The 14,478-nt window shown below is 48.2% G+C and overlaps 1 protein-coding gene across 1 annotated transcript in view; it reads right to left on the reverse strand.

Moving 5' to 3' along the window:
• FYCO1 (FYVE and coiled-coil domain autophagy adaptor 1) overlaps positions 1–14,478 on the reverse strand; it is an 87,808-nt gene that overhangs the window by 65,442 nt on the left and 7,888 nt on the right. Inside the window, exons 2-3 of the mRNA XM_023726315.1 lie at positions 3,904–4,072; positions 495–601 (exon numbers count right to left, since the gene is read on the reverse strand). Of these exons, the coding sequence (XP_023582083.1) occupies positions 495–601; positions 3,904–3,958 (162 nt within the window). The 5' untranslated portion in view covers positions 3,959–4,072. The remainder of the gene's footprint in view (positions 1–494; positions 602–3,903; positions 4,073–14,478) is intronic.

Below are 14,478 nucleotides of genomic sequence, written 5' to 3' on the forward strand. Positions count from 1 at the left end.
CCAGGTGATGCTGATGCTGCTGGTCAGCAGACCACACTTCGAGTAGCAAGGATCTAGCACAGGGGCCTAAGGATAACCATCAGAGGGTCCACTGATTGGTGTGTACACATATGCATGTCTGTTGGAGAGAGAGTCCATAGCTTTCAGCCAACTCTCGGAGGTATATGTGACTGCCCAAAAGTTAAGAGCCCTGCTACACAGTGACCTTGTGACCTGCCTGAAGATGACCTCAATCTCTAAAGAATGTTCTTGATTTCCCAAGCCATGCTCAGGATAACATTCTGCTTCCGAGACGATGGGAGTTCTCTTTGGGGACTGCTCGACCTTCAGTCTAAACATGAGGGCTTTCTGAACCACATCCTGAATGCTGATGAGCAACCCAAGGGGGAACCGAGACAACAGGGCAAAAACCAACACATTACGTGCTGATGAGCAGCCTAAGGGGGAAACCGAGACCAAAGGGCGAAAACCAACACATTATAAGAATCACTTACCTGAAGAAGATACTCAAGCTTATAAGAAAACTTATGCAAGCTGGTGTTGTCGTCTGTGATGGGCTCCCCTGCTTCCTTAAATTCCTTGCTTAGTTCTGTCACAGCATCTTTAAGACAACAAACATGAACATGTAATCAGATGGAGGCCGACCTCAGAGACAGAAACAGGAATAATCCCAGCAAGCTGGAGGAATAAGGGATCAACGAGAGCAAAGCACCTTGGAAACTCAGTTATATGTAAATGCCCATGTGATACAACTCCAAGTCAGAGATGATTAAAATGTCCTCAGAGCCCATAGGCAAATGTCTTGGTCATCCCTGTATGCCCACCACCTAGACCTTGTAGTCTGCATACAGTAGTTGGTTAATAAGTGCTGCCTCTGTGGATGAATCATTCAGCAGCCCCCTAATGCCGACTTCCAGAAAGCTTTAGGCTTTATTCTGGCCATGTTTCTTGTTATTCTTCACTATAACCCTACTGCTCAGTACAGGTGAGTCCAGCTTCCAGAAAACCCAGTATGTGCAAATAATCCTAGCGATAATGACAGCCCCAACAATATTCATTTCTGTTCACCAAGTGCCTAGTACAGGCCAGGCCTTTACATGTATTTCTCATTTGATACAGCACTGGGAAGCAGAGACTGCCTTGTTTTAACAAGTCTAAGATGCAATTGATTTTAAGATGCATCCCAATTTCAGAGCTGTTAAAATGTGAAAAAAAGTACAGCTCAGAATCACTGAAATTGGTATCATCACCCCCGTTTTACAGAGGAGGAACGCACAGAGAGGTCAGAACACTTGACCAAGGATCGTGCATAGCGAGCAGCGGAGCTGGAATGAGAACCCTGGTTTCTCAAGATCTTTCTCACTCCAAGCCCGCCTCCTGATGTCTAAGGTGTTTTACCTCCCTGTGCAGAAAAAGGAAAAGCCACCTTTTGACACAAACTCACTACTTCTGCTGTGAAACAGAGAAGCTGTTAGAAGGTGGATTTGGCTGAAATACCGAGAAAAATTTCCCCAGCTGAGATGGCTGGGATATGCTGGACAAAACTATCTTCTCTGACAATTCTTAAAAAAAGGAGTCCCTAGCCCCTGCTCCCAAGCACCGTGGTTTGAAAGCAGACCTGCCCAGAATTGAAGCTAAGCCTGAGCTGGCTAAAAAGTTAATCAGCACTGACTCCTCGGGCAAAGGTCAGCAAACGGCGAAGACAGGTCGTTGGGACTGACTCTTACAACAAGCGGCTGCTGCCCAGTTGCGCCCTGCTAGAAGAGAGTCAGGGGAACAGGGTCCTGGGAAAAACACACAGCTTTACTCATCCACCTTCAGGCTGGGTAAATTGCACAACCAATGTTGCACGGATCTGGAAACTTCTGATGCTTTGAAAGAGGGAGCCCTTGGGTGTGAAACATGAACATTTTAGTTCTAATCTCTGATAATCCAAATGTGTTATTTATTAATAATATTAACGTTATGTGAATTACATATTTTATTCTCCCGATGATCCTCAGAAGTGAGTGTTATCATCAAACCCACCTGGCACCTTAGAAGCATGAAGAGACTTGCCCAACATCTTCCAGGAGCTGACCCCAAACCTGCCTGACTCCAAAGCCCCTCATAACTGCTGTCATGGGGAAGATAAGTCAGCTGCCCCACACAGGTGTGAAGGTTGTACACTGCAAAAGGACGCCTCAGCTAAGGATGCACCACTCTCGTGGTGGATGCTGTAGACTTGTACCCTTATTATGACACAGACCAACAGATGAAAATAAAGCATCTTGAGAAAAGGGCATCTTTTAAAAAGCCCCTCAAAGTGCTCTGTGGGCTGGGTATGAGACCTCGAGACTGCCCCACGATGCCGGGGACAACCAGACCTAACCAGTACCCAGGGTGGAAAACAGTAAATGAAGAAACACAGACGCCTTCCTTTTTTTTTTCTCCAAAGCACCATTCAGCAGGAGCTCTACCTGTAGGCTGTCTCTTCCCTGTCAATAAGGAACGTCCGGGCAAGAACTTCCCAACGTTACCCTTGAGACTCGGGACAGAAACACAGACGAGGTTGTGTACTTTGTGGAGAAACCTGTGAAAGCCAGTGGCAAACTGACTTGCAGGGACTGTCATTTTTACCTTCTCTGCTTCTCTGAAAAGTTGCTAACATGTGAGCTGGATGTAGACTGGGGTGGTTAAGAGCACATACTCTGGCTCCAGGCTGCTGATTCAAACCCAGGCTCTGTCACTGACTGGGTGAGCAGCCTTAGGCAAGTGACTTAACCTTCTATTCCTGTTTCATCATCTGTAAAATGGGGATAACAATGGCACTCCCTCACAGGACCAAACTGAGGACTCAATGGGTTCCTACCCATAAGACGTGCAGAATGGTGCCTGGCACACATGAAATTATTGGCTGTTAGAGTGGCAAAGCACTATTACTAGCAGATAACAAGCCTCAGAACGTGATTTTTATCTCACTGACTTCTGACCTTCAGAATGAAGACTGAATTCTGGCCCCTACCAGGCCAATGGCCCTTGGGATGAGAGATGGCTGTGGGTCATCACTGTGCCCGAGCAGTTAGGAACCCAGGGCCCTAGCTGTCAGCACTAAGTGTCACGTGAACTCTGCAGGCACAGAGGAAGTGGTCAGCTTTGGACTGTGTTGTAATAAAAGTGCTGGAGCTCCAAACAGGCCCCCAAGGGCAGCCCTGGCGATCTGTGGGGGATGGAAACCCTGCCAAAATTCTGACCTTTCGCCATCATCTGAAAGGGAGAAACCCAGGTCCTAGAATTTGGAGAAGGCAGCTGGTTCCTCCTGAGTCAATTAAGCTTTATCTACATCTGCCCCTGCCCTCCTTTCTCCAGTGAGACAAGGGCTACAAGTCAGAGTCTCTCTCGCTGGGGAACGATGTGCACAAGTCCAGGAGGTGGCAGGCCCAGAACTGGAGTGTGTCACAGGCAACGGGTCGTCCGCCAGCCAGGACCAGGTGGGACAGCAAAACAATCAGATGGGTATCTGTCCTTCCTGCTCCAAGCAGGGAGAATATTCCTCCCCAGATGAGCCAACTTCATCAGAGCCCAGAGGCTCATGATTCAACTAAAGACTTGACAAGTTGTGAAAACACACACACACACACACACACACACAAACTGAAACCAGAGCCTGTCCGGGAGACGGGTATTTGGTTTTGTTTACAAACTGGCTTACCAGTGCCCTGAGAGGAGGGCTAGGCAGGCTCTTCCAGACTCACACAGGGTAGAAATCCGAGCCTCAAATATTTCAGTATGATATGTGCTGAGGGCTCCAGTTATTCCCAGCATGAACAAAGATGAAAGGGGTAAATTTCGGCTGGCAATGGAAAAAGCACAGCCACAGCTCCCTCAAGAGCAAACCCGGTATGCCCCAAGACCTAACCATACCTTGCAAATCGTGGATAATTCTCTGGAGCTGGCTCTCTGCGCTGCTGGAGGCCATGGTGAGCAGTTGCTGTCCCTTGGCTGGGAGCCTCCTGCCTGTGTCCAGAGAAAGGCTTAGAACTTCAGTCCTCTGTGGCTGTCCAGTCAGCAGAGGTCACATTCCATGGTGCACCTGCGTGGGGGAGAGAAGGTCACAGGGGAAGCAGCCACAGATGCAATTTAAAGGCAGTATTAGAGGAGCTCTGGTCTGGGCACCAAGTCGCCCCATCTGGGCATCTTCCCTCGATGGGTAAGAAGGCCTTGCCTTTCTGTGTGGCCTTGCTCTGTGGGCCTTCTCTGGTTTGCTCTGACACACGTATATTCTCATACAAAGACCTGGTTTGGGGTATAAAAAGAAAGACCAACTAAATAGCAAGGCCTATTCTTCCTGACACTCCCTCTCATTCTGCCCTCTTACACAGGACTGCTTCACTTTCCATCCTTAAAAGAGCTCCCCCCACCCCCTTATAGCAAAGGCTGGAACTAGCTCAACCCTGATTCAGGCTGAACCCGATTCAACCCCACTAAGCCTAAGACACCAGTTACCACCTAATCCCTGACCCCACACACCAGCCCCACCTCCTCCTCAGACATCCTGTCTCTGAGGAATGGTCAGTAATCTCCGGCCAGGCAGCACAGGGGCCATGAGGCTGAGAACACATACCCTCAGGGCTTCTGCACCAAGGAGAACTGGGCTCGTCTGGCAAGGGGAATGGCTTCCCGGTCGGAAGGTCCGCTAGCCTCCAGCTGCTCAGTGTCTGGGTGTTCAGGCCCCGCCTGGCCTGCCACCCAGGGCCCTGTGCAGCCTCTGGTGCCACTAGTCAAGGGACGCGTCTCTATTTTAAGCTCGGTCACAGTCCTTTCACGGCTGTTGAGTCCCGAGTAACCAGCCCCACTTGGGCAGCTGTTGAAGTGATTTAAGGACACAGTAGTGGCTGGAGACCAACAAAGGTGAGATGTGAGCAGCACTGGAAAGAGGTCTGGATGTGCATTTATACACTCCTATGTCCTTGTTTCAGAACCTTTAATTCTTCCCTCTGATGCCTAACACAACATCATGTTTGCTGGTAAAAGCAGATGGTAAGACTAGGGATGGCTGCAGTAGCAGCCACTACTAAATGAAGGCCTACTGTGTGCCTGCCCTCTTACATGCTTGCTCTCTTTTCATTCTTACATCACCCTAGTCGGGGGTGGACGGGTTGAGGGGGAATAATGCCGTCCCTGTTTACAAAAGAGAAATTGACATTCACAGAAGTCACGTGACTAGTCTAAGGCTACCAGCCAGTAAACGGTGGAACTGTGGCTTTAATCCTGGTCAGCCTGCTTTCAAACCCTGTGGCTTTTCCAGTCTGCCCTGCTGACCCTTCATGACCAAGCCATTGTTGCTACAGCAAATGACCAACCATATCCACTGGCTTCTAGGAACCACCCTGCACTCCAGCTTCTCCCACATGATGTGCCACCAGCCTGAGTGATCCTAGCGCATGCTGGCCCTCACTCTCCCACTGCCGTCTTCCCTCGGCCACTCCAGGAGCCATGGCAAGGAGACCTTGGGATGGAACTGATCCCCAACCTCAGCCTCCTCCAAATATGTACATAAGCGTTCCAGTGTCAGCCTGAGGAGAGAAAGCCGGTCACATGGCAAATATACTAGGGCCTATTTTTAACTAACAAGCCTCTGTAGCCGTGACTCAGTGAAAACAACACCCACAGAGGGCTTCTCTGGCTGAGGAGGAGGGAGACAGATACCAGTACCAGTAGGTCATAGCCCAGAGTAAAGACGCAGAGGATCCACAGAGCACCCCAAGGGCTCCCCAAAAAGTGCTGGCACCCTGTCCACCATGGATGCCAAACTGAGGGTGGGAGCAGTTTACCAGAAGCCAGCCCATCCATCCCCAGCTTATCTCCAGATGGCCTCCTGAACACAGAGGCTGTGCAGGGACCAGCCAGGGCCCTACAGAGAGCCAGAGCCCCAGGCTCCGCCGACATCTGAGGGGAAGGCCTCTGTCGCCCAGGCAGACACTTCGCCGGTGAGGTAGCTAGGACCAAGGACCACGCTGTCAATGCACAGCTGCCCCAGCACCCACATTTTATCAAGAACCTACTGTGGGCAGGCCGGGGAAACAAAGGCGCATGAGGCACAGCCTAGCCCTGGAGGAGCTCAGCTGTCCACCAAGGAGACAGACAGAAAAATCAATATCCAGATAGCACGGAAGAGTCCCATGAAGAGACATGGATAAAATGTTATTGGGCACTCAGCAATGAAAATGAACGATCGTCCAATACACGCAACAATATGGATGAACCGCAAATGCATTATGCTGAGTGAAAGAAGCCAGGTTTAAAAGGCTATATACATTATGATTCCACTTGTATGATATTCTTGCAAAGGTAAAACTATCAGGAGAGAAATCAGATCAGCAGCTGCCAGGGCTAAGGATGAGGGGAGAGTGTGACGACAAAGGAGCCCAGGGTGGAAGAGAGCGATTTTGGGGGGCGATGGAACCGTTCTGTATCTTAATTACGATGGTAGTTGTTGTTGGTAGTTGCTGTCAAGTTGATTCCCACTCATGAAGACTCCACGTGTGTCAGAGTAGAACCGCTCGATAGGGTTTTCAAGATGGTGACCTTTCAGAAGCAGATTGCCAGACCATTCTTCTGAGGCACCTCCTGGTGGGTTCAAACTGCCAACCTTTCAGTTAGTAGCCAAGCGCTTAACCATACGCACCACCCATGGTTACAGGGTTGTACATATTGGTCAAAACTGACATAGCTGTACACTCTGTGCATTTTACTGTATATAAATGATGGTTCCAAAAAAAGGCAGCATGGTGATGAATTTTAAAAAACGCAAAGAAGAAGGGAAAATTAATCCTGCCTGGGGAGGGAAGTGGTGGTAGACACATTGTGATGGCAACTAAGCTGGGCTAGGCCTGAAAAATAAACTGGAGGCCATGGAAGAGACTCCAGCAGGAAAGGGTGCTCTGGGGGGATGCCACAGCAGAAGTGAAGGCCGCTCCTCTGCCAGCATTCGTCTCACCTGGCTGTTGTCAACACACAGGGCCTTGGAGCTTCTGGGAGAAATGATCTTGGAGGACAATGACTGGACTCATACTCCATGAGTCCTCAAATGAGGCCCACCGAGTCTGTGTGTATACTTAAAACCAGGAGGTGAGCCCTGAAGACGGGTAGACTTTGGCAAGGAAGCAATAGCAACAACAGAGTCTGAGTAACTCATCCAGGTCCTGGCCAGAACAATGCACAAACATATAAGCGGCTGCCTGGATGTCCTGGAAACCAGCTCTGATTCAGAGCCTGGCACGTGGGAAGCAGTGTCTGCAACCAAACCTGCATCTCGGCGCAGTGAATTCCAACACAGGAACACGCTCTTTGGGACTTTTCAGAGTGTGGTGAACATCCCAAGCCCAGCAGGCTTTCTCTGTCTGACCCTCGGTGCCTCAGCTGGTGCCAAGGTCCCTGGTCACTGGGTGAGCTCTGCCGGCTCACTGCTCTTACAAGCTGAGTTTCCAAAGAGCCTGTGTCACCACCACGGGAACAAGCCCTAAGAAACTGACTGCAGGGCCAGTGTGTCATATTGTCAAGTGGGCTTCCCTACCACAGCTCTGGGCTGCCTCCTCCCAGGGTTCCAGGAAGTAAATAAACCACACCTTCCCTGGGAGACCATGGTCACCACCAGTTACCAGTTGCCAGTGAGTCGACTTCAATTCACGGTGACCCTGGGTGAGTCAGAGTAGAACTGTGCTCTGTAGGGTGTGCAATGGCTGATTTTTCATAAGTAGACAGCCAGGCCTTTCTGAGGCACCTTGGGCAGGGGGACTCAAACCTCCAGACTTTCAGTTAGCAGTCAAGCATGTTAACTACCTGTACTGCTCAGGGACTCCGCAGGAATAGTATATTCATGGACTTGGAAGCACTGCCAACTCTTCGCATCTTGCCCCTCCCTCGTCTCCTCTGCCTGGGTCTGAGGTTATTATTAATCAACGGACAGTACAGAGTGGGGTACTGTCACACTGGTTCTCTCTCCACACCATGATCAACTCTCCTGTCTCTAGATAAGCTTGCCTCTGGTTGAAGGATCACAGACTTCTGGCACGAAAGAGCCCGATCCTGACATCTACAACCACGACGAACTGCTCCCCGCCCTCCAGAGACACTCCTAGACAGCTTCTGCCCACACGGCAGCCCCCAAGGTGCAAATTACCTCTGTGAGTCTCACATCCTTGTTGTACAACATGTGAAAACACTTGTCACTGTCTCAGGCAAGATCTTGTAAACATCAGAGAAATTCATTTTATAAAATCTTTCAGAACATTGGATTTTCTTGCCAACAACTCAAAATTGTGTTAAATTTTGGATGTTTTATATCCGAAAACATTCAGACTTCTGACAAAGATGAAAAGGGACTGAACGTATTTTAAATATTCTTATTTATTATCTGGGATTAGTGGCTGAGGTCCTAGTCACAGCCTAGGCATTATTTTAGAGGTAAAGAATTATCCCTGCCCTCCAAATTCCCCCAATCCCTGCCCAGATGCCTGAAAAGCCTTAAAGAGACAGTCATTTAGCCCCATATTAAAATCAAAGCCGCTGGCTGACTCATGTGTACTTATTTACACTGCAATGCAAATGACTAAGATTCATAATGTTTCCCAGAAACTGGCTCTGGCAGGAGCAATACAGCCTGAGTACCCGCCCATGTAAAGAAAGAAGGATGAGAAGGAGAGGAAGAAGAGTGGGGTGTGGAAGACCTTGCCCTGCCTTCAAAATTTTCCATACCTGCTCCCAACACTACATATAAGATCTGACCCAGAGAGGTCACCATAGAGTTGTACTCCTCGCTTCTTCCCCAACAAGGTGAAGCAAGCTAGTTGTAAACTCCACCCTGACCAGGAAAGAATGTTAAGGACAAGGGTGGTTCAGAGTCAACAGCAGAGAGCCTTTCTGGAAGAGCCTCAGCCTGGTTCAGCACATCCAATAGCATCTACTTGGTTACCATCTATGGAAAGGAAGGTACTGGGCTAGTACCTGAAACTCTGAATGCCTGGAAATCCTGCTGGCTCAGGTGCCGAACGGTTGGTGAGCAGGCGGCCTCCCTTCACCAGAGCTTCAAGAGGGCGCCTAGGAGAGTGCTTGGGAGTTTGCCAGAGGCCAGCTCAGAGACCAACATCTAACACACGTGACCAGAGGCTCATTAAGTGACCCAACCTCTTGGACCTATAATTAAAGTGTTAACCAACTGGATGCCTGGGTCACCTTTCCCAAAAACGTCTTCTTGCTTGCAAGTTTTCTCTTTCTTAAAGGGGGTCAGGATTTGAGACTTTGAATCTTCTCTGGTCCCCTCCCTCCCACCAATTCCAGGTTCCTTGGTTCACTCTCTGTGGAACACATAAAACTGGTCAATGATTACTGCCCACTGACCCAGGTCAGCAGGCTCAAGAGGGACTCATGGCTGTGAAGTGTTGCTTCTGGACCTGGGGGAAGCTGACTGTCTTTTAGGAAGGTGGGCAGTTGGTCCAAGAGAGGAGCCACAGGTCTGTGTGCAGGGCTGTAGTAGGGCCGAGGCAGAGACACCAGAGAAAACATTCAGAAGATGATGATGACGTGTAAAATCTGGGCAGTACCTGAAACAGCTGCACAAACGATTGAGAACTCAACTAATGCACCTGCTCTTTGGGGGCAAATTTTCTAGGTGGGGAAAATTACAGATTTCCAAAATCATATGCTCCAAGAACTGTCCTGAATAGACAGGTAGGCAAGAGTGTCCAGGGGGTCAGCCCTACCCATTATGAATTATGAACTGAATCTCTGACAGAATATGACACAGCCACTACACATGGCCTTAAGGAAGACAACGTGGAAACCTGTATATGTCAACAAAAGGCCAGTTAGGCAAGAGATATTTATTAAAATCCAGTGGCTGTTGGGTCAACTCCGACTCATGGCGACCCTACGCGTGGCGGAATAGAACTGTGCTCCATAGGGTTTTCAATGGCTGATTTTTTGAAAGCAGATCGCCAGGTCTTTCTTCTAGAACCTCCAGCCTTTCAGTTAGCAGCCAAGCACATTAACCATTAGCATCACCCAGGGATTCCAGATATTTATTGAGTTCCAACTATTAAGAGGTAGGCCTTGACCCAGGGGCTGCGGCTTTGCCGTGAACAAGGCTAATGGAGCCCTAGCCTTCAAGAAATTTACACTCCAGTGAAAAGAAATAGACAACATATACCTCAATAAGTTCACAAACATGAAAGATTACTTGAAGTCTGATAATGGCTTTGATGAAAACAGGTGAACAGGTAAGGTCCCAAACCATACTTTGCCCAGATCTCCCGCGCTCTCTTTCCTGGGCTTTTGGGGCCATTACTACCATTGTAATTTGTTATTTAATCTCTGTCTTCCCACTTGTCTGGAAGCTCTATTGCCGTTCATTATTTCCCCAGCACCTAGCACAGTTCCTGGCACATGAAGGGCCCTCAGTAAATTACCTGAATGAATGAATTAGACAAAACACATAGACCCTCCCTCTACAAACCAAACTAAACCTTTGACCCATGACCCATGGCCGTGGAGTTGATTCCAACTCATAGCAACCCTACAGGACAGAGTAGAACTGCCCCATAGGGTTTCCGAGGAGTGGCTGGTGGATTTGAACTGCTGACCTTTTGGTTAGCAGTCATAGCTCTTGACCACTGCGCCACCAGGGCTCCAAGTAAACCTTTAAGCATAGAAATGTACCAAAATGTAAATACTAATTATCTTTCAATGGAACAAGGGTAATTTTCCCAAAAATTCTATTTCTCTGATTTTGCAATTTTTTCTTTATTGTGCATAAATTACTTTTATGTTGACTAAAATAATGCATTTTAAAATTCAGTTGTAGTTGTGGGCACTGTATTGCCATTATTGTGAAAATATTACGGCACTCTTACTCTAAGAGTAAATGGAATAACATAATTTAGGGATTGGACGGATTATTGTGTGTCTACTCTACCCCTCCTTACCTGGCCTCTCTTTAAAAACAGAGGAGGTCCCTGGGGAGCTCAGGTGACTGCCATCACCCTTTACCCAGCTGGTGAGGCCCTGCATCCTCTGGCCACTGACTTCACTAAGCCTGTCCCCTCGTCCCTCCTGTTTCCCTCCCAGCTTTGTTCTGCCCCCCCTGGACTGCCCTGCAGTGGCTGGGGCCCTACCTCTGGGGTTTGGATGCTCTGCTTGGCTTATGCCACCCTCATCTTCCCCTGGCCAACTCTCTTGGTCTTTCTGGTTTCAGCTTGGACAGGAGAAAGTGTGCACCACAGCTCTGTCCCTAAGGCAGTCTACCCAGAAACCTCCTTCACACCTGTCCAGGACAATGATAACCACCTAACCACTGCCACCACCACCACCACCTCCCCCACTAACCCAACGTTCCCCAAGGCCCTTCTCCTCTCTCCATTCCTAGAAGATTGGAGATACTAATTTGGAACTACCCTACAGGCAAACCACATGGTGTGAGGCCAGGATGGTGGAGGTACTGACAGATCTGGCTTCTGCTCTGCTCCTTGGGGAGGATGACAAGAGCAGCTCACAGCCCGGGCTGCAGAGGGGGTATGGCAAGGGGAGTATGCTGGCAGACCCAAGGGGCAAGAGAGACCCAGGATGGCTCTGAAAAGGGAGTCATAGCACTGGGCAAGATATTTGTCTTCTCTTTTATTAATTGTAGCTGAGACTTGCCAGTTTGGACCCTATTTAGATTTTAGAATCACACTTTGTTGTTGTTGTTGTTAGTTGCTGTCAAGTTGGCTGACTCGTGGTGAACTTATGTATAACAGAATGAAACACTGCCCAGTGCTGCACCATCCTTATGATCGTTGGCATGTTAGAATTAGACTAGTTATGTGAAATTAACAATATCCATCATGCAAGTAAGGCCCCTGAGTGGTGCAAACAGTTTGCTCTCAGCTACTAACTGAAAGGTTGGCAGTACGAATCTACTCAGCAGCACTGTGGAAGAAAGTCGTGGAGATCTAATTCCATAAGATTACAGCCATTGAGGGATGGGGCCAAGATGGTCCTTCTTATAACAAAGACCCAAAAAAACAAGTGAATCAATTATATATGACAATCTAGGAGCCCTGAACATCAAAGACAAAGTTGAGGAATTGGACTGAGTGGAAGGGGGAAAAGAGAGATGGTTTGGAACAGCAAGGAGTTGCCAGACCTGACCTGGCAGGAGTCAAAGCTCTTCAGGCCGGATCAGCTCGTGGTGCGCAGTGAGGCAAGCAGCGGCGCTCAGGAGACGTTTTCCACATCAGGAGAGACGCAGCAGCAGAGAGTCTCCTCAGCCATCCAGAACCAGTGAGAGGCAGCCCTTAATCAGAGGAAGGTTTAAGTACTTCCATCTGGCCTACCACGTGGATCAAAAACAACACGCTTAGGGAAAAACCTCTTTCCCATTTACCTCCCAGCTCCCTGCTCTGCACTGGGTCCAGGACGGCTTCAGTGACTGCTGAGTCCCCTGGGCCGGAAGTAGGACCCGTCAGGTGCCCTGAGCCATTCTCCCAGCCTTGGAGAGGGAATAAATTAACATACGGGAAAAAATAATCTGCCCGCTCCCCTAAGCCAGGAACTCAGGGTAGGCACAGCTCCTTTGCCCAGGCACAGGCATAAGGGGTCCACAGACTTTGAGTGCCTTTCCCCTGCAGAGACTTGTGTGGACTCATTTCAACAGCACAGGCCCTCATTACCACAGTACAACAGGGTATATACCTGACGTCTAACTTCAACTGTTTCAGCTGTTAAGGGGCAGGTTCATGACATTTGATACTGCTCTGCCCATCAAGCAGGGTCTTCACCTACCCACATCAGGGGCCTGAGGACTGGTGGCTCCACCCATGCCACCCAGCCATCTGCGACAGGGGCCCAAGAATAAGAGGTGCCCCCCAGTCCTTATAGCCAACAGCATCGGGTGCTCATAGTCCAGCTGCAAAACCCACCCACCTACGTGCTATAGGAACAGGGACATGCTTTCCTCCCGGACATTTGGGGGCAGACGTCAGCCCCATGCCTTGCTCAGCATGTGACCCCCCTGCTGCAGCCAGATGCTTGTGCCCACACCAATCACCTATGCCTGTCTAGGACTGTGAGAGCCTGCACCACACACTTGGTGGCCAACTACCTGGACACCTGAGCTGAATCCATATGGTAGGAGTGGGCAGACTCCTGGGCTCATATACTCAGTGGCAGGTCTGGCCACCTGTTGACAGGACGTTGGAGCTTCAGGGGCACCGGTGATTGGGCTATCTCACACGAACAGCCTATTTGGGCATATCAAAACAAAACAAGAAGCTAGGACACAGTAAGCAAACATAAAATAAATAAATATGATAACTTATTGATGGTCTGGAAACAACAGTCAATATCAAATCACATAAACAGGCAGACCATGACGGCTTCAGTAAGCTCCCAAAATAAAGAATCAAGAAATTTTCTGGAGGAAGAGAATTTCTCGGAATTACCGGAGGCAGGATACAAAAGAGTAATATACAGAACTCTTCAAGAGATCAGGAAGAAGAGCATGCAAAACGCAGACCAAACAATAGAAGAACTTAAGAAGATTAGAGAAGAGCATGATGACAAATTTAACAGGCTGCAAGAATCCAGGGAGAGACAGCAATCAGAAATCCAGAAGATTAACAATAAGATTTCAGAATTAGACAACTCAATAGAAAGTCATAGCAGCAGAACTGAGGCAATGGAAGTCAGCATTAGTGAGACTGAAGATAAAGCACTTGACACCAACTTATTTGAGGAAAAATCAGACAAAAGGATTAAAAAAAAAGAAGAAACCCTAAGAATTATGTGGGACTCTATCAAGAGGAATAACCTAAGAGTCACTGGAATACCAGAACAGACGGGGATAACAGAAAATACAAAGAGAATTGTTGAAGATTTATTGGCAGAAAACTTCCCTGATATCGTGAAAGATGACAAGATATCTATCCAAGATGCTCATCAACCCCACATAAGGTAGATCCCAAAAGAAAGTCACCAAGGCATATTATAATCAAACTTGCCAAAAGCAAAGATAAAGAGAGAATTTCAAGAGTGGCTAGGGATAAACGAAAAGTCATCTACAAAGAAGAGTCAATAAGACTAAGCTCGGACTACTCAGCAGAAACCATGCAGGCAAGAAGGCAATGGGATGACATATATAAAGACTTGAAGGGAAAAAAAACTGCCAGCCAAGAATTATATATCCAGCAAAACTGTCTCTCAAATATGATGACAAAATTAGGGCATTTCCAGATAAACAGAAATTTAGGGAATTTTCAAAAACCAAACCAAAATTACAAGAAATACTAAAGGGATTCCTCTGGTTAGAAAATCAATAACATCAGATAACAACCCAAGACTAGAACACAGGACAAAGCAACCAGGTATCAACCCAGATAGAGAAGTCACAAAAATAAATCGAAGCTAAAACACTGAAAATAGTGAAATAGAGATGTCAATCTATAACAGATGACAACATTAAAA

The sequence above is a fragment of the Trichechus manatus genome, unplaced genomic scaffold, assembly GCF_000243295.1.
Source record: "Trichechus manatus latirostris isolate Lorelei unplaced genomic scaffold, TriManLat1.0 scaffold00001, whole genome shotgun sequence".
Classification (NCBI taxonomy): Eukaryota; Metazoa; Chordata; class Mammalia; order Sirenia; family Trichechidae; genus Trichechus; species Trichechus manatus.